The sequence below is a fragment of the Manacus candei genome, unplaced genomic scaffold, assembly GCF_025592945.1.
Source record: "Manacus candei isolate 608988 ecotype Guabito, Panama unplaced genomic scaffold, ASM2559294v1 h1tg000034l, whole genome shotgun sequence".
Lineage (NCBI taxonomy): Eukaryota > Metazoa > Chordata > Aves > Passeriformes > Pipridae > Manacus > Manacus candei.
Genome location: NW_026138082.1, coordinates 13,683,425 through 13,704,050, shown reverse-complemented (window position 1 = coordinate 13,704,050; position 20,626 = coordinate 13,683,425). Strand labels below are relative to the sequence as shown.

The following is a 20,626-nucleotide window of genomic DNA, read 5'->3' as shown; positions in this document are numbered from 1 at the left end:
CTGTGATGAAACTTTGCTTAATGGGGTTTCCAGTGGGATTGTTTTTACCTGGCATTGAGGACTTCAGATGGTTGGTGGTCTGCAGGAGTTTTGGATGGTGGGAGCTGATCAGGACCTGGCCTTAACTGCAGCAATAACCTTGTGTCCTATTGCAATTGGGGTTTGAAACCGTGTGGGTAGGATGTGGCATGTGGCACTTCCTGTGGTGTTGTGTTGGTCAGCCCAAGAGATTATGTGAACTTTTTATTACTACTTTACATGTTTGCTGCCCAACAGTAGTCTTAGGTCTGCCTGTTTGGAAGCCACTTATCCCTGGCCTAAAGCACGTGCTTTTATCCATGGAGTGTATTAAGTGGGTTGCCCTTCTTATGCTGAGGGGTTGCCCTTCTTATGCTGAGGGGTAAATGATTTTAACGTTTAACACACAGGAGCATTTGTGTCACTTCTTGACAGCAGAGCAGCTTCTCACCCTGCTGCCCACGTTCATGTTTAATGCAAGATGATGGGGAAGAACTTACTCCACAATAAAACAGGATTGTAATTACCTTGCTAGTGTCAACCGTGTTGCCATTCAGCAAGGCTCAGGCAGCTCATACGAGGCAGCCACCCACACTCTCTGCTCCCTTCTGCTGTGTGAGTTAGACAATGAAGTCATAAACATCCCCTTTGTATTAATTAATGTTGCTACAGAACATTTTGTATGTGTTTTCTGCTGAATGCATTAATCAAATCTATTTTCTGCTGGAGGTTTCTTTTGCTTAATGAGAAAGCCATGTGCATGCCTTCTCTCTTCGCCAGTCTTCTAGTGTAGGATATGAGGAATACTGTGAATATGCACAAACCGTTAGTAATTCAATTTATATAGTAAAAACCAAATGACAGTTCTGCAGAGCAAGGATTAGACTGTACTTGTTTTTTCCCTAGGCCTTTGTACAGGACAGTATCTGTTCTTAACATACATGCGACTGAGCCCAGGGAGTTCACCATTCAGTTCAGCTGTGAACATTTGGAATTGGTTGGCATCCCATTTGGGGAGATCAGGAGGAAAAGGGCATTGTCAGAGAGATGAGAGAGACCCCTGTTTTCTTTTCCTTTGAAAAAAGAGGGGGGAAAAAAAAGGCAGAAATATTCTAGTTAAAACAAAAGTCAGTAAAATATTCCAATAAGATATATGCATACATATAGCAGTATTCCTGCTACTTATATAAGAATTCTGTACAAGCTGCAATTATAATGGTGGCAATAAAGGATCATTGTGTTACAGTTTTATTCTTAACAACTGGAATTATGATTCTGCATTAGACTCTGGGTCATTTGATGGGGTTAAATTCACATTATCGGAGGTTATGGTGTGGCATGAGCTCTCTAGGTGGACATCCATAGTATTTTTGATCTTTTGCATATTCTTCCTTTGGACACCACGATATTTTCTCTAGGGTTCAGTCACTGAGTAAATCAGCTGACTTGAGGCAGCTCTTTGGATGTTCTCCATGTCTTCATAAAGCACATACTTCTTCCTTTTGCAGGGACATTCCTGTAGACTTCAAGTACATTGCTGAACCAAGCATGCATTCCATGCCAGCTGTGACTTTGTCTCCAAATGGTAGGTTAACACTTTACTGCCTTCTTAGGCCTAATTTACTAAGGCATGTCTTACTGATTATATCTCTGTAGTGTTATTGTGTTGCATCCCCCTGTCACCCTACACTACTCCCCTTGCCAATCACTCTGTGCAGTTATTCCAAGGTTGGACTGCATCTAGTTTTGATTTAAAAGTCTTAAGAAGAACACATATGTCAAAATGAGTGTTTATATCAGGGTAACTATCCATTTAAAATTAGATCTTCATCCAGACAGGGCAAAAGGACTCTTTCCTTTCATACAGCTATCATGTGCTCTTTGCTGTATTTGAAATATTAAGAGAAAGAATGGTGGGAACTGACAATAGTGGCAAAATACTAAGCAAGTTCAGTAGTCCTTGTGGTGCCACTGTTAAAGCAGAAACTGATGCTGTACGTGATCCTGTTCCTTTCTGTTCTGAATATAGGCCAAATAACTCTTGCATAAAAGAAATCCCAAATTATCTCAATGTTTCTTTATGTTAATGTTTCACTGGTTTATGTTCTTCAACTAGAATCATACTGAGGGAGGAGAAAGGTTTAGGGGCTCAAGTAATCACTGAAAAGCCTTCTAACAGGACAAATCTCTGTTATTTGTTTTGGCCAAATTTAAATAGCTTCAGTGTCACCATTATTAAAGTGTTGCCAGATTTGCAGTTAACAGTCCCATTATGCTGAGTAGTGGTTGATCAGCTTGTTGCACACCTGACGTTTTCAGCCAGCTATCAGCATCAAATTGTATTTGCTTTGCAGTGTAAATGTTTTATTCTTAACAAACAGAGTGGGTTCCTAATATTAAAAGGAAGATTCTGGAGAAAGAGGTAGCTGCATTTGAAAATGTTAGCTTCCTAAGCTGGCCTTTTTCAACCCATTTTTGAAATTGCACAACTTGCTCCACTCTAATTTCTTCTGAGCAATGCAGGAAACAAACCTTTTTAAAAGTGGAAGAGGAGAATAATATGCTTGGGGTACACATGTCATTTTTTTCTTTGGGAGGCTGAAGAAAATTCTCAAATTCCAAACTAGTAGCAGGAAGAGTGATCAGCTGTATAGTCAAGTCAGCACATTTTATGTTGTCATTGTTTGAGTAAAACACCATAAAGGCAGTGACAACATGCAGAGTTAAGGACAGAAGTCTCTATTCTAGGGTGTTCTCTAACATATCATCTTCACTGGATTCTCAGGCAGGAGTTAATGCACTGCCAAGATGGACAATGAGATAGAGTTAAGATTAGAAAAGCCTCCATGTTTACTTTTACTGAAATATCTTTATTAATTGCATTCTATTAAAGCAGTGAATACTAAGTAGTTGCAAAAATGTAAGTATTTTCAAACTCCTGAGTCTACCTTAAACTTGTTTTTTCCGTAAAGAAAATAAGAGATGACTATCTTAGAGTACCCACAAAACAGGTGATAAAATAAATTGCAGCTAGATGGGGGGTTTCCCCCGATCTGAGCTACCTGAGTGTATGCACCAGCAACCTTACTCCGTAGCTTAAAAGCTTAAGAGTATGTCAGCAGGACTGGTGCAGCACATTGTTGTAACAACCAGAGCATTGCTAGAGTCCTGAGTGCATTTTGTAGGAATGGGCATCCCAAATCTTGTCAAATGTAAAATTTTGACTCTTGGCAGTTGCAATATCAGCTGCTACATAATGATTGTGCAAGAAAAATTATAAAAATCTCTTAAAACATTCTAGTTAAGTCTCTTTCTTCAGATGCAGCACCCTTATATCACCTTTTCTTATTGCATTTATAGGGAAATGGTTGGCTTGCCAGTCAATGGATAATCAAATTCTGATTTTTGGAGCTCAGAACAGATTCAGATTAAACAAAAAGAAAATTTTCAAAGGTCACATGGTAGCTGGCTACGCTTGCCAAGTGGACTTTTCACCTGATATGAGGTAAGTTTTCCTGGAAATGAACTTTGTCTTAAAACTTGCAGGTAGTGACACTAAATTTCTTTTTGAATCCTCTGCAACATTCATGTGTGCACAGCCATGCTATTAGCACAGCCTCAGAGTTCCCTAGTCAAGCGGTAGAACAGAAAGTTTACTCTTAGCATATGATGGGACTAAGTTATGCTTGGGGATTGCTCTGAAAAACATTTAGAAAACAGTCTGTGTAGTCCAGATCCCCCATTCCCTGAAGATGACTGTTAAACTGTCCAGAGACTCCCCTCGTTTTGCCTCATCCTGGCACAGCACAGGAGGCTTCCATGTCTGACTCACATCTGGTTCCTTTTGCACCTGGTCTGCAGCACAGGGTCTGTTCCCACAACATTGTCTAGAGTACCTGTTTTCCCAGTTTTCTAGGTCTGGTGTAGTTATCCTCATTAGTTGTTGAGACAACCATCTCTTTCTTCCTGTTGACTTAGTAATATGTCCATACATTTACTACCATATGCACGTAAGACATCAGTTGCTATAAAAACTGGAGAATAACCTCAGCAAAACTGGTGGAAAAAGTGTGTAAAAATTTTAGAGGAACTTCTGGCACTTTCTCTTTTGCTGATGTATTCTCTTTGGTTCCAGTAACACAGTGTATGGTGTAATTGCATTGCTTAGCACGTTTACCTCACAGTTGATGAATCACCTTCTGCAGGACTTGTGCGCTCTAGAGCGCAACGTGAATGCTAATTTTTTGGTAGGTTTGTTTGTCAGACAGGAAGCTCACTGGGGGAAGCTCCTTTCTGTTGCTCAGTGTAATAGTGTTATAATACAAGCTGTCTTCGCACATGATACAACTTTTAATTCTGTTAATATAGCTACGTGATATCTGGAGATGCAGATGGAAAACTAAACATCTGGGACTGGAAGACGACAAAACTCTACAGCAGATTAAAAGCACATGATAAAGTCTGTATTGGTGCAGTGTGGCATCCACACGAAACATCTAAAGTCATCACATGTGGCTGGGATGGTCTTATTAAACTATGGGACTAAAGATGAGGCTACAAAGACCTAAAGATGCAAGTCCTGCACCCATCTGAGATTAGAATGAATTCTGCTGTAAGGATGGGTAGATGTGTGTAATACTGCAGTTCTCAGCTTGCTGTATATATGCACTAAAATCCAAGAAATCTCCAGAAGACTCAACTGAAAGGATATAGTTCTAAATATGGCATCTGGGTATGAGGAGCTGAGGTCATCTGAAGCATGCAGAATCACATGTTAGTTTGTCCTGTCACTGCTTGTGAAAAACACTTTGTAAAATAAAATAATTTTAAGAAAAACTATTTTTGTGGGTCTGGCTGTCAAGAGATGTGGAGAGTCAAAGGAGAAAACCAGCAACTGTTAACTTTCTTCCAAAAAAAGAAACCTTTGGTACCTACTTCAAGAGCTGGAAAAGATGTGTTTCTTTACCTGGTTTTAGGTGGCATTTTGTTGTCACCAAAATATTTCTGCCTTTATAAAGCACAAACCCACTTACTGAGATTTGTTAATTCAGAGTAGAAATGAAGAACTAATTGGAAGCTATCACTTGTCAGGTAAATTCTATCAACTGAAGACTGCATTCATACATAGTTTCTGTCTGTAGAATCATGATGATGACTGACTTTCACCTTTGCCAGTAGTCTTCACTTTCAAGATTTTGCTTGTAATGGTTGGGTGCTATGTGTTTGGGTTTTGTTTCCCATATGTTGTTTTGTTCCAGTAAGCATGACATATTAGAAAAAAAAAGAGTGAATGTCTCTTGTTCAGTTTGGAATAGCTTGTATTATAAGCCCCATGAAGGTTTTGACGATTTAATGTATATACATGTCACACTTTTTCTCTTAAAAGAACTTATTTTTAATAAATCTTTTTATAAAAAGCCTGCTTATTTTTATTCAATTTTTCCATCTTGCAGTGTCCATATAAAATATTTCCTACCATTTGGTATTTTAATTTGCATTTGTACCAGATAAACTCATTCTCTAGCAGTGTTCATTCAAAACTAATGCAAGTTGGTAACAGGAGAAAAAATATTTTCAGTTCCTAGTCTCCTCTCTTTTTGAGCTCATAATGGAAGTAAAAACAGGTAGCAAATCTTATCCCATTGATCAGTCTTTTAATTACAGTTTTGAATTATATTATATTGTTTACTGTAAATCCAATCACTGCTCATCCATTATCAACAATAGCAAAGGAGTAATTGTGTTAATTGACAGCAGGATAGAAGCTGAAGCAAAGAATCCCAGTTGGTCTAGACAGAAGGAAATGGATTGGGTTTTTTGGGGGGTTTGGGTTATTTGACTGGTTACAAGACAATTCTGGTCTTTCATAGAGGTAGGCCCTTGTGAGTGAACATGGAGCTTAGGCATTTTTAGACCAACTCTAAAGCTGAGCTCCAGAGTCGTTCCACTGTCAGTTTGTGCTGGTGTGTAACTGCAACAAGTTTACATGTTTCTGTTTACTTTCCCATCTCAGTAGCCTAGTGTGCCTGAAAAACTCCACACGCTGTTTTCACAAGCAATGTATGGGTGGTAACTGGGCCTTGCCCAGCCTTGCACCCGTGTACTGAGAGAGGAAATGGTAGAGCCTGGAGAGAGAGGAAAGAGCTGGTCCAACATGTCCCGATGACTGATCTCCTTTGCAGGGAGAGAAGAGGCTGTTCCCGTTTCTCTGTTCTTCAGGATGTGGGTGGGAAAGAGCTGCTGCTGTCTCACAGAGGGTGAATTTCCAACAGGGTGCTTTTTATAGGGAAGGTTTGATTCATGAGCTGGGAGTAGAGCTCTGGTGTATGCTGTCCCCCAGGTGCTGCTTCAAGAAAGGGGGCTGAAGTAGTTTGGATAGATACAGTGTGCCCTGACCATTAACTGTTTATATGTACAGGGAAACAGGGGTGAGAGGAGGAATAGAGCAAATAGAGAAACTTTTCACAGGAACACATATTAGCTTTCACATTAAAAACACCTTTCCCAAATGCCTTAAAAATATTTAAATCATAATACACAAAGTGCTTGGCTCTGTCACTGGTGCTGTGTTTTTCCGTGTGTCACCTTCCAGCAGAACATTTAAAAATATGTATATGCAAAGTATAAAAATAAGTGTATAAACTTGTAGTAATATACTGGGTGTTGTCTTTGGAGGAAAAAAAAAAAAAGAAATGTTTCAATCAATTCTGTTGGAGTTGATGAACTGGGATTAATTGTTTGCAGCAAGGCCAGAATAAGAATTCCCCTAGAAACTTTCAGATAAAATCCTTTGTCCCTCACAGTTGGTCACTTCGTTAATCTTTTCTGGAATTTCTCACATCTGCATTGAAGCCTGCAGGGGGAATTTTTATGAGGATAATTCCCTCTTGTCAGCTTGAGAGTTGCAAACTGCAAAGCTCGCGTTGTCAGCTAGTTTGCTGTACACAGGGATAGATGGTGTGTGTCAGTGTGGTGCGAGTCTAGACTTGACTTTCCAGCAGCCACATGGGAAGAGATTTCTTTCTGGGCTAATCAGCTCAAATCATGTCCTTCTCTTCCCCACTTCATGTTTCACCAGAAATTGCTTTAAGTGTTGATCAGAGCAAGTCTAGTCTGAGACTCCCTAGGCTGAACCTGGCCCTTGAGCAGACAGAGCTAGGGAAAAGGCAGCGTTGGGAGAAAAGGAAAGCATGCATTTCGAGTTCCCCCAATTTATTCTCCTCTGACATTAGATGAAGAATGCAATATAGTGATTCAAGCCGAAAAGAGCATCTTGGGAGGGCTGCAGACAAGTGTGTTGCACTGCCAAGAAGGAATACAGGCAAGCTGGAGTGCAGGGCTGCTGTCGCAGCATCATGGTTTTGTTCCCCTGGGTCACGCATCTGTAACTTTCAGAAATGACTTGCCAATATGTTGCTACTTTTATTAATACTGATTACATTTATGGTGGAAGTCTTACAGATCAGGCAACTATCTCCATCCTTCTTAGAGTTCTACCTGGGAAACTTGATAGTTCTTTTGGCCTTTAGCCAGCTTTTTTCTTGGACTTTTCTCACATATGAGAGGGGGAAATGTCCCACATATCCCGTGCATCTTGCTGGTAAGGAGGCTGGCTGTCTTGAAACAGATGGTCTTGGCATCTGTCTTGCTCAGAGTTTATAATTGTCCCCAGTAAGATGGGGCTGCTCAGTCTTTGCCCTCATTATGAAGAACAAACATCAAAATTACTGTACATCCAGAAAAGTCCAAGATTGTCTTGTAAAAAGCCGATTTTTAGCAGCAAGCAGATGTTCAATATGCCATTTAACACTGTGGTCTTTAACAGCTGATTTAAACAGGGAGCCTTGCAGCTCTGACAGCCCAGTAACATGATGTACTTTCCTTCTTTCTACCAGCTGGTTATTACAAAATCCTGCTCCCGTTTGCTAGGAAGACTCCATATGACAAGCAGGCTGCACGAGGGGGAACACGCGGAGAGTGGAGGAGGGAGGGGAGTTTTGCTTGGAAGACTGTGTGAACAGTTGAACCCATACGCCAGAAAAAATCAGTTGCCAGGGAGGTTGTTCCTCTGGAGGCTACTTAAGGACTTGTTACTGTAGGTTGACTTCACTAGCATACACTCAAAATTTACATCTCATATTTTGCAGTAAAATATGTCTTTTCTGTTAGGCTAGCTGGTAAACAAAACAGTCACCACGGCCGTCTTGCAGCACTCAGAGAAAACTGCTTGTGGCAGGGCTATGTTTACAGAAACTGCTTGCAGAGTCTAAAGCTTTCAGAAACAAGTTGCAATACTTTCAACGGGCCACGGACCTGTAAATTCACCAGGCACACTGGAAGTTTGACCTCAGACCTGTTCGTTGTCTTGTATGACAGAATATTTAAAACATGTTATGTGCTAAAGCACTGAGCCTTTCTGAGCCTCCTTTTGTCCTGCTGTGCTTCATGCCACTGGGAGACTGCTCAAATGCAAGTTACTGCAGATGTGCTGTGTTGGTCAATAGAGCAAGAGATTCTCATTAGGCTTTTGATCTTTTTGGTTAGTCTGAAAGATGTCAAGACTAACTGAGCCTACTTCTCTGGTTTAGGAAAGGAAGACAGCAACACAAATCCTCTAGGGAGTTGTTTTCAGTAATAGGAACTTCATGGAGCTTCAAGACCACTGACAGTTACCCAAACATAGTTATGGCAGTGGAAATCTTTCTTTTCTCCCAGTGTACTTGCTCTGGAGTTGGTATCTTGCTCCTATTCCCCAGATATTGTGGAATAAGTCTTTTTTTTTTTTTTGTGAAGTTTGAACTCTTGCAAAGCAATATTAAAAAAAAAAAAGGCAAAAATGCCCTGTTCTAGAAGATCTGTAACGATTTATCTTCACACTCTACAGGGTAATTTACACACACACCTGGGCCTTTGCTCACCCACAAGAATTGTTTATATTTTGCTTCGGCATCCCTATACAGTTTTGCTCCAACTCCTCTTCCTGTAGTCTGTAAAACATTCTCCCTTTGAATATTCTTTGGAGACAAAAAGGAAACTCTGAAATCATTTGTCAGGCCAGACATCTACAGGGAAAAGAGGGAAGGCCATTCCCTGAAGTTTTCAAAACCACGTTGTGTTTTGTCAGAAGAGCTTCCCTGCTGCAAGCTCCTTTCTCTGCCCTGCTGCTGACCCTTTGGGAGTACCGTGATGCAGCAGGCAAGTGGCTTTTGTTTGCTTTTTGTCGTTATTCCTCCAATATTAAACAAGTGGAATTATATTATTGAATATTTCTTCAGATCCTGAATTCTCCTATTTCTTGGAGCAATTTTCCTTCCCTTCATAAAGAAGTAGATAAAAGGCATTTCAGGGCCTGGCAAATCAGTTTGAGGGGTCAGTGTTGGGTCTGGTGAAGTCCTAGCCTCTGCGTCTTGGCTGCTCCTGGCTGGTGTCCATGGAGAGACACAGGTCCTCCCAGGGCATGGTTGCTGCTGCTGCTGCTGCCACCTTAGAGGTCTGACACAGGTCAGACCGTCCCCTCCTTCCTGCAAGGGTGGTGGTACCCTAGGTGGTGGCTCCACTCGAGATATCTGAAGGTGGATACAGGGGTGGGATTCACATTGTGTTCAATTCAAAAATGGAATTTCAAATATGGGGGCAGAAATACCAGCTGAGGCACAGAAGCATTTTCATTGCTTGTGTTAAGTTCTGTACTGTGTATGGCAGTGCACTTTCTTTCAGGAAGCTGCTTAAAACCAAACATCTATGGTGGTAATCCACCAAAAAGAGCTGGGATGTTCCAGTGGTATTCACATTTGAGTCATCATTTCTAGGCAGCAGAAAGCAGACTCCCATTTCCCCCTTGTGTAAGGTGCTGCCTTATCAGGGTAAGGGACGTAACACGAGCTGTCTGCAAAGATCTCTTTGGGAACTAGGTGAAACTCTTTACATCAGGCAGGTCAAACTGTGCCTTGAACAGAGACTTCTATTTAAGGGAAGAGATCCATTCATTTTTGCAGGTGGTTCCCTTCAAGTGCCAGGCTTGTTCTGCAGATGCTGCCCCTGAAAGTCAGGTGGGGAAGCAGGTATAAATGTCCCTGAATGTAGGTCAGCTCTGAACTTCCACCAGCACTAAACCAGGTCTCTACTGACTGCAATTAAATGTCACATTGTATTAACAAGCAGGAAAAAATCACGAGTGATTCCTACTGAATAACCCTGAGGATCCTTTCAAGGACAAGGGAGCGGCTAATGAAGCTCATGAAATCAAAGTTTTGTAATGAACCAGATGGTCTCAGCTGTTGAATAATTCACCAGAGAGAATGAATGCCATTTCTTCAGGTGTGCTACTGGGTGATATGTCGTCTTGGCATCTGCCAAGAAAGGCCAGACATATGTTCCCTTTACGCTTTCTTTGTTCTTTCACAGTTGAGAGGCTCTCATGAAGAACAACCCTTCACAAGTCACTGATGGGATCAAAGCCTGGGGCCAGAAGAGCATGCAATAAATGGCAGGTTTTGGAGTGCAGCAGGAGGTCAGACCTTTCTTTGGTCAAAATTCTGAAACTCCATGGTAGCCAGCATGGCATTCAGAAAGAGGCTGTTTTTTCTGGAGGAGCATGTTAATGTTCTAACCTACTGCCATGGGCTCTCTATGGAAAGCTTATGATGCAGTATTAACTGTGATAATTTTGGGGGATTCACATCTGTTGCTGCTCTTCATCTTCACTAGGTCACAGGCAGCACCTGTAAACTCCACTTCACAAATCCGTGTGATTTATAAGTCGCTGTGGGCCTCTCTGAAAGAGAAATACCCTCACAGAAGGATCTGTGCAAATAAAACTGCTCCTACACATGGGTATCTCTGAAAAGATCCACTTTAGACTGAGCTGAAACATCTCCTGGTTGAGTTGTCCAACTGATGCAATCATGGCTCCACATCAGGAATGAGACCTGGTTGTTGTGTCTTTGTTAGCTGGGTTTGGCACTGGCTGTGGCCACCATGAATGACCTGAAGTGTGGGCAATAAGGAGGCTCCTGGGCTGGAGGCAATGAGCTGGTTGCTCTGGAGAGCTGATGTGGATGCCTACAGGGAGCAGGGGGAGATGCCCAATGCACCTGGGGACAGTAGGCCAGGAGTCTGGGGGGACAGCAGGCTGCTGAGCAGATCTGGGGCTGAGTCTGACTTTCCTCCTTAGCTGCTGCCAAGGGAAGGGCCCTGCAGTAAGTCTCTGAAGAGCCATCTCTCCTCTCTCTCAGACGAATGAGAGGGAAAAATGGGCTCTACTGCATTCTCTGCAAGAGATGCTGGGTGCTGCCCAGGTGTGGCAGCCTTGTAGCAATGCCAAGACAAGCCAGTGGCTCTTTCTTCCTGCCTGGGCATGGCCACGCCATTACCAGTCTCCAGGCTGTGGCTATAATGGCAGAATGCCCTGCTCATGCTGGTTTTAATGGAGCACTCTGTACTTAGCCCCTGAAGAAGGGGGAACCTATGGTAGTTTCTGCACAGGTCTGATCTGGGAAGAGATGTGGAGTGCAACACTGGCATATGGTCACTGCATGGAGATGATCTCAACAAGCTCATCACCACCTTCATAGTCTTTCCAACAGTCTCTCTCCTCCAGAGCTGCTCCTGGGCAGTGGAATGCTCCCAGCAAAGAGCTATCCTACAGGAACAAGGCCAACTCAAACATGGATGCCAGACATGTGCAGATGTCCCAGAGGTAGCTGGTCTGATTGAGAGACAGCATGTAGCAGGGCTTGGCTGGTGCATCTTCAGCTCTGGCTGAAGCAGCATGAGCCTGCAGATGACAGAATTCCCAGATCCCTACCTTTCTCTCTCAGCACAGGCTGGAGATACCATCCAAGCAGGGTGTACAGCTGGGACCCTAAAACAGGTAGGGGGCAATTGTGCCTGGGTACAGCAGTGGGTGGACAGAAACTTACCACACACAACATCCCTCAGCACCAGCCTGTCCACTGCGGCATTCAGCCAGCACCGGCTTGTCTTCTCACTGTGCACGTACCTGGCAGCTCAGTCCTTAGGAGATGGGAATTGAATTCATTTAAGGGTCTCTCCTTTAGGTAAAAGAGATCAATAAAAGAGAAGAGGTAAGGGCACAAAAGCAAGACCTCAGAAAGAAAGGCTGAACTCTGCTCTAAGAGATGTGAAGTAGCAAGGCACAGATACTGCATTAAATAAGTGCTGTTCATTCTCTCCTACAATATCACATAACTGCCTCCAGCATGATAGATGGCTTTTATCTACCTTGCATTTGAGATAAGGTTTTCTTAAAAATTACCACAGTTATTGGAATCTTTTTTTTTCAGAAGATGTAGCCTGAAGCGTTCCTGACTACCTGGCAATCCCAAGCAAGAGATTAGTTGAGAGTTTACTGAACTCTCCTACTAACCAAAGAAAAACCAGGATGGACCTCTACTCCACTTCTGTAATTTCCATATTGCCATTTTTACTTCAGGGAAATAGAACTATGGAAGATATGCATCGCTTTGGAATTTTAACATCTGGGAGAAGTCATGTGATTTGTTTTTTGCCCTCTATCTATTGGTTTCTCAAACAAATGATAATAAGCTACTAAGCTACATATTCTAAGACTAGTTAGGAGAAAAAACCTGTACAGTGCTAGAGCCCATATTTTTATGTTTTATTAATAAATCAGGACTTGCAGCTGGACTTTTGCCACCCCATTATTTGAAAAATGGGAGTTGAGCCATTCTGCAGTGCACCAATCGTGATCATTCCAATAAGCTAGATATTAGTTTAGGAAACGCTGGCAGCCTCTCGCATTGTGATGAATCTCCTCATGGCCCTGCATCATTAAACAACCTCAGTACATAATGTATGAGGGTTATAGGAAGCATGGCTGTCACAGAAGACATTTCCTACTCATTTTCTAAGGTCGTGGATCTCTTGGATTGTGTATTAGCTGGCTCAGGGATGGCAATAGGCAGCTTGGCCCTGAGGAAAGTCCTTTGCCCAACTCTTGGACATGGGGAATTCAATGCATCTGCAACAGGTCATCTTGATTTTGATGCAGAGCTGAGGACATGGTGGGCCCCCACAGCGTCCTGCTCTGGGCAACTGCAAAGCCCCTTGCTCCCCAGTCCAGGCAGGATGTGCAGAAGCAGAAACAGGAGCTACTTGGAAGGGATTCAATAAGGATCATTGGGACAAACTCACTACTCCTCACAGGCCTACCTAAAACCAAACCACACAACGAATAGAGTCGACTAGACACCCCCTGAACTCTGATAGGCTTGGTGCTGTGACCACTTCCCTGGGAAGGCTGTTGCAGTGACTGACCACCTTCTGAGTGAAGAACCTTTTCCCAGTGTCCTGTCTGAACTTCCCTTGACACAGTTTCATTCCAGTTCTTCATGTCCTGTCACTGGAGAGAGGAGAGCAGCATCTCCCCCTCCACTGTCTCTCTTTAGGAAGTCACTTTAGGAGGTCACTCCTCAGCCTTCTCTTCTCTACTCTGACCAAGCCGAGTGATCTCAGCCACTCCTTTTAAGTCTTGCCCTCGAGACCTTGCACCATCTTGGTCACGCTCCTCTGGACACACTCGAATAGTCTGATGTCCTTATATTGCAGCATCCAAAACTGCACACGCTACTTGAGGTCAGCAGTGCAGAGTAGAGCACCTCCCTCGACCAGCTGGTGATGCTGTGCCTGATGCACTCTAGGATATGGTTGGCCCTTTTGACTGACAGGGTAAACTGCTGCCTCATATTCATCTTGCCATTGATCAGGACCCCAGAACTCTTTCTGCAGGGCTGCTCTCCAGCGTCTCATCCCCCCGCTTTGTACATATAACCAGGATTACCCCCTCACAGCTGAAGAATCTGCCACCTGCTCTTGTTAAATTATACCAGAAAGCAAAATGGCACCAGCAGGTATTCCTTAGCCTTGAGACAAACTGGAAAAGATGGCCTGGCCATGTCCATTTACTAAACACTTTCAGCTTCTCAAACAAGGTGGCTGCATCCAGGCTGTCATTGGCTTGGACTAACTAATGGCCGTGCCTAGGAATCATCTGGGAGAATCCTAGATGGCCTGAGCCAAAATTGTGCCAAGGATCTTGTCAGTTAACCAGGTAGCCACTCCTGTGAATGCTGCCTGTCACTGCTAAATTCCCTAGCATAGGCATAGCCGGGATCATCACCTGTCAGTAGTCCCGATCCAGCAGTACCATCCATCTTCTTCCCTAAATGAGGCATTTGATGTGCAGAAGCCCATGTTAAGTCCCCCCCTTAGGATTAAACTCCACTTCTGCAAATCCTACTGTAACTACAGAAGTAGAGGGATTTCTTTTTAAAAGTGAAATGAAAAGGGGGGGCAATAAATCATTTCCATCTTTTATTTACCCAGCTCAGTGTGTAACAGCTACTGGCATTGAAGGCTTTCTTTTTCAGGAACATCTGTGGTTTTGATAAGTCTTTGTAGGTATAGAAAAGCCTGAAGTCCTTCAGCTTTATGTCATACGACATAAAGCACAGTCAGTGTGACTGAAAGGCATTAGATTGAAAACCAGCATGCATTGGTTATAAAAGAAAGAGTTTGTTTAAAAAGTTAAAGTTTCAAATGTGATTAGGAAGACTGATACAAACCAAAACACATGAGGGTACAGAGCCGGCTTTCACTGAAGAGATTAAAACCCCCTCCATTTCCACTAGCCCCTCCCATGCTAGTCCTTCATCAATTGAAGCAGGGAGGGGTGTTTTCTGCATCTTCCAAAGCAATCCAAGGTTTGTGGCTTCTGTGGGCAACATAGATGCTCGAAGTCGGATTTCCTGCAGCAGTTTCAACCCCTACAATGACTCCTCAGGTTGAGGTGGGAGGCAGGTGCTGGGACCAGAGCTCCCCACAGCCCCCAAGCAAGGGTGGTGGGAGGAAAGCTGCCTGAAGGGTTGAAGCAGTTTCTGCTGGCAAGAGTGGTCCCTGCCCACCCTGGGTCAGCAGGAGCCCTCAGAGAGGTGGGAGAGGAGGAAAGCAGATGCCTGGCTTGGAATAAAGCCTGGGGAAGGTGAGGGGAATGGCTTGATCAACTGGTGAGGCAAATCAGGGCCTCAGAAAGAAAGCTGACTTGTCTGCCTGGAAGGAAGAGCTCCTACCTCTGGCTGCTTGCTGAGATCCTATGGACTTCTTGGGTCCAGCACAGGTTCCTGCTCTGGGAAGGAGGGGATGAGGGTGGTGAGGCAGCAGAGAGGTGAAGAAGGAAAGGAGGGTATGAAAGAAGAAAATGCCAGGATTAAGAGAAGGAACTACATGGGGACAGAGGGAGAGACTTGTTAAAAACAAAACACTGGGCTGAGGCACACCAAGGGGAGGGACAACAAGCCCTGCAGAAGTCAGAAACCAAAGGCAGTTACAAAGGCCATATATTAAAGACATGCAAGTGGTGATATATTGTATTTTAATGCAAAGTTTAATGTCAAAATTCTTTTAAAAATAAGAAAAACCCCAATCTGCTATATATTTTTTAGCTCCCCCCATTCCTTAGCTCCCCAGGAAATGCCAAAGGCTGGCTCCTTGGGGGTGCACTGCAGACAATCCACATCCCAGCCTGCAGAGCCCCAGCACAGCAGCAGACCAGGGCACCTGCCTGAGCCACCACCTCTGCCAGCATCGGTGCAGATCCAGGGTCTGGCCTCTTGGTGCCAGGGATAGGCAGCTGGGCCAGCGAGGTGCTGAGGAGGTGCAGGTGTTCAGGCACAGCACTGGAGAAGTCATCAGCAAATGGTTCAAAATAAACAAACAAAAAGACCAGGTTTCACTTTCATCTCTTTTACGTAAGTATCTTGCTAGATGAAAAGCCATTCGCTGCAGCCATTGCATGACTAATTTAAATCAAGCTGGTTTTTGAGCAGATGAACTAGGGAAGCCCTTTCTTCTGTGGCTGAAGACTACGTAGGGTGAGGAGGGAGAGCACTGGCAGCAGCTTTTCCAGCAGCTGAGTGTCTCTGTCCCACCATCTCCTGTGTCAGGAGCGTTGAACTCGCTTCATGCAGCCAGACTAGCTTAAAGAGCCAAAGTCTGAGCACCCAGAAGCTGCTCAACGAAATAGGTAGAAATTTAGTTTGGTGGTGAATTCTGCCTCTGCCCAATTCAGCTGAAATTTGCCAGTGGGTTCAAGAACATACTGTTCTTGACTAAAATTTGTTCCATAGGAAACAAAGCCAAAGTAAAGAAGGTGCAAATCAAAGACAATTCCTTTACAGAGAAGTAACACTTGACCGTTTCTTAGAAAGGCACCTCCTCAGAAGCACTCTCCTGCCCAAGGGCTGGCACAGCTGAGCCAGCACAGCTTCCCAGCACAGCCCTGCCTTGCTGGCATGCTCAAGCATAGGGCAGCCTGGAAAAGCCTTGCTATTAGCTTGCCCAGGCAAACCTTTACAGAAACCTCTGTCCTCTGAGACAGTGTACCCACTGGCAAATATGTTGCTACACAGATCTGCACCATGTATCTTCTCCTAGTGCCAGGTCTTTCGACAACATATAAATAAAAAAACCAGGCCATTTTGTTAGCAGTCACCATGTACAAATTTAGCAACCTGAGCCAGTGATGCCAAAGTCCTCTTCAGTAATGCTCCAGGGCCAGATGCCTCGCAGTCACACATCATAAATTCCTGTCTGCTATTTCCATCTTGTGTTTACCCAGCTCAGTGTGTAACAGCTACTGGCGTTGAAGGCTTTCTTTTTCAGGAACATCTGTGGTTTTGATAAGTCTTTGTAGGTATAGAAAAGCCTGAAGTCCTTCAGCTCCAGTTCTCGGAGCAGACTGTACCAGTACCGCACCACCGTGCTGTCATTGCCGCTAACTTCAAATCCAGGCCAGTGGATGTGCACCTCAAAGACCAGCTGTCCTATCTGCTCAACAACATCTTCCAGGATCAGGTTTTCCAAAATTTTCCACTCAGCACTCTCCACATCTGCCTTGAGGACATCAATCTGCAACAAAAGCACCATTACTGTGTGAAAATGAGAAACTTTGCAATTATAGTTAGAAACAACTGAGGCCAGGCTTGACCATTCTTTAATATACATAGTTGTTCTTATGTATAAATAATTTTGTATTAAAAAAACAAATTAAAAAATCTCAGAAGACTAAAGGGGCAGTACACGCTTGCCTGTTCACAGCCCTTCTCCTCCTGCCTCCAACTCCTGGTCTGAAAAACTATGTATCCCAAGGTGCTGATGCAGCTCCTCCCACAAACAAAGCATGTTACTGTTCCTTCACAATTCTTGTGGTGGCACCACATCTATGAAAGAAAGAAACCTACCTAACTAAGCACAGACAGTAAGGCACGACTGTTCCTTATTTCTCCGTCACAAAATTCCGTGACAGATCTAAACACACTAACAGGGATTACTTGCACCACAGTTGAGTGGGGTCCTCATGAGCCAGATGCTACATGCTCCACACAAGTGCAGGAGGAGGCCAAAGTGAAATGAATGAGAGAGCAGCTCAGGTCAGCAGGCATCACTACAGATGCTGACTGAGGAGGACCAAAACAAAAGATAATTATGCGGTGTCTACAGGGTTTTAAGGGCAGCTTTTCCAAAGAAAAACACATAGCAGGAAAGAAGCTGTGAAGGTGTTTAAAGGGAATAACAGATCTAATAGAAAAGTTCCCTGCTCTAGTTTTAGACCGTTATTTAATTTTGTGGTGAGATGTTCAGCAATCCAACTTCTCACAGCCCTACACAACTGTGGGTTTACTTCACCTGGAGGTGAGCGGGTGCAGGGGAGCTGTAAACTGAAATGAAAAGTGAGCATTTCATCACCTTTTCACACCTGCTAGAAAACAATGACTGCAGTGCAGTAGTGATCACAAGCTGCAGAGCTCAAGGGTCTGTGTTTCCCAGAGCCACACAGGAAACTCCCACACTGTGAGAGTACAGAGTTTGCCTGTGCCAGTTCCACCTGAGCTGCTGCTTCTGCCCATCTGCTCACACTCAAGATATGTTTGAAGTGAAAAATTGAGTTAATTTAGAGTCAAGAATACTGAAAAAAAAAAAGCCAACAGAACCCAAACCAAACAACAACAACAAAAACCAAACAAAACCCCCAGACTCTCTCACACCTTAACTGTCATGGCAGTGTTGAAAAAGGCACCCGTGCAGGTACAGGCCAGAAATTTGGGCGGGTAATGTAAAAGCATTGCAAAGGCAACTGTTTTCCTAAGCTGCACCATCCCAGGATGCCTCGCTGGTGTCATGCCATGCCCCATCCATGTTGGCTGGGGCCCTGGCTCCCAGACCCCTCTGCCCTGGGCGCAGGGCAGGGGTTGTACTGGGAGCACGTCTCCTGTACCACCAGAGCTCTGCATTGCATGGGCCATGGCCAGAAACCATAGGGCTGTGGCAAGGGGTATCTACCTTCCCTTGTTCTCTGGATAGCTGACTGGAGACACAACAGATTGATCTGCTGAGGTGCAGAGCTCACAGTCATGTCAGCCCTACTCAGGCACTGTGCTCCAGCACTACAGATGGGCATGGGATGGCAAGAGTCTGTAGGTTCTGGACATGTGCCCATTCTGTTCTCCATCTGTAAAACAAGGGTATTAACCATGGAACACCCTCTACAGAGCACAGGGGTCGTGCTAATGAAGGGCTGCAAGACTTCAGTAGAACAAGCTGTAAAGCAGCTGAAAATAACACACTGCATTTTCAGAGCAGGACTTGGGAGAGTGGGACTTGAATGAGGTCCATGGTCACAGCCCGAATAACAATAAGCCAAGCCACTGCTTGTCTGCTCATTAAGGCGGCATTGTGCCTCCTCCACGCTGTGGGAGGCAGGGAGCCAGTGGAAAAAGACTGAGGGATTATGGAATTAAAGCCCATATTGTGGCATGTCCGCATGGGGAGCAGAGAGGAAGGTTGCACAGACAACCTCAGCTCTGGTATTTCCTAACTTGACTCTACAACAAAGAGCCTGTCAGTCTGTCCATCCGTGGGTCAGTGAAATAGTTGAACATAAGGCTCCCCTGGGTTCGATGGGAGGCTGAATGTAAATGATGCTGCTCATGACATTTCAGCTGAGACCTACTTCATGGGTGAGCTCACTTGTTTTCCTTTATACATTTAAATAGGTTATTTATTTTTCAAATACCAACTCACATCTCTACCTGTAATGCAATTTTGCAGGCAGTTCATTCTGCATAGGTGCAATTGCCATAGGACCACACACTGCTGCACTTAAGATACCAAAGATTTTTATCTCTGGGAGATTTCTGTAACTTTGAAAGCAGACAAATTATTCAAAACTTTATATTCTTGGGTGATAGAGCAGGGGGATGGGTGTATAGGGGAAGAAATATTTCTATGCATTTGCTTTTGTTTTCCCATGACCTTACTTTATGGCAAGAGTAGGACATCTTTTTTCCATGGTAATATTTGCGGTCATCATACAGGTTTGTTTGTTTTTCTTTTGTGACACTAACTGCTGCTCTGGCTGCTCAGCAGGACTCTCATGCTCTGTGTTGTATTTGCAAAACTGATCTGAAAAGTGGCTGCTAACCAATGTTTCAGTAGGAGAAAGTGAGTTACCACAATAACTGCTTAAACACACACTGAAATGACCAGGAAAGAAACACAAGGCTAGTGGGGATGTGCTGCACACTCAAACCAGAGGCTCTTTGCTGCCTTTAGTGCTGTGCACTGCTCAGAGACCTGGAGGGAGGAGGGTACCTGTCTCTACCCACCAACTTTTATGACTGCCTTCCAGGCAAGGTGTTCCTTTCAGCCCAGAGTCTCCATTTTATGCCACAGATAGTGCAAAATAAACGGCAGAACAGCTCTGTGTCAGAGGATCTGAGCAAATAACAAGCGTCCTGCTAACACCAAATGCAAGTTTTGTGATGATTAGACAGCTCAGGAAATATTTAGCATCAGTGATAAGCAGCACACTACTGATAAGAAATACACTACCACCTTCCAGTGGCCTTGATTCAAAGTGCCAGTGAAAGGATTAGTGGACATGTCTATAAATTCAGAGCTCTAATTCATCCAGGAGCGCAGCTGGAGTCTGCTGCTGGGAGTAAATCCCAGAGGGCAAAGATCTACAGTGCCTGAAGGTAAAGTATGGCAGTCACTTTCAAGCACTCACAAAAGCTGCTTCCTCTTATCTTCCACAAATCCTTTTATCCTCCAGGAACTAACTAGGCTATCACAGAAAAGTAAAAAGTGTGGATTTTTAAATGTTTTCTCAGTTTAGCTCCTTTGAAAAAGCACTGCAGCATTGTACCACTTACACTTGGATTAAAAAAAGGGCCTTGCTCGTGCACAACCAAGCACATAAAACAGCTGAAAAAAATGTGTTTTAGTTAGTGAAGGTCAACACATACTGTATGAAGGCTCATTTCTTCTTTTTAGGGTAATGACTTGTTACAACTGTGCATCATTTCCTACAGCAGAGATCAGATCTCTGTTCACCTTGATCGCTTTTGAAATACCAGGGTTAAGGGGGATTTCAGGCTCTGCTCTGCCCCGTGGGCACCATTTAAAGCTCCCCATGGAGAAGAGTCAATTGAGAGTGAGTAGCTGGAGGAAGCAATTTAGCTGTATTATTTCCACCATGAGCTCAGCATGTGGAAGTGAAAGCCAGGAA

The 20,626-nt window shown here is 43.9% G+C and overlaps 2 protein-coding genes across 3 annotated transcripts in view; one reads left to right on the top strand and one right to left on the bottom strand.

Annotated features, from left to right (window-relative positions):
• The window catches only part of CDC40 (cell division cycle 40), a 39,099-nt gene extending 33,661 nt beyond the window's left edge, over nt 1-5,438 (top strand). The window contains exons 13-15 of the mRNA XM_051792341.1: nt 1,527-1,603; nt 3,379-3,523; nt 4,387-5,438. Of these exons, the coding sequence (XP_051648301.1) occupies nt 1,527-1,603; nt 3,379-3,523; nt 4,387-4,564 (400 nt within the window). The 3' untranslated portion in view covers nt 4,565-5,438. The remainder of the gene's footprint in view (nt 1-1,526; nt 1,604-3,378; nt 3,524-4,386) is intronic.
• Nucleotides 5,439-15,413: 9,975 nt separating this feature from the next.
• Nucleotides 15,414-20,626, bottom strand: part of METTL24 (methyltransferase like 24) — a 46,577-nt gene continuing 41,364 nt past the window's right edge. For both annotated transcript variants that reach the window (XM_051792444.1, XM_051792445.1), the window contains exon 5: nt 15,414-16,965. In XM_051792444.1, the coding sequence (XP_051648404.1) occupies nt 16,651-16,965 (315 nt within the window). In that variant the 3' untranslated portion in view covers nt 15,414-16,650. The remainder of the gene's footprint in view (nt 16,966-20,626) is intronic.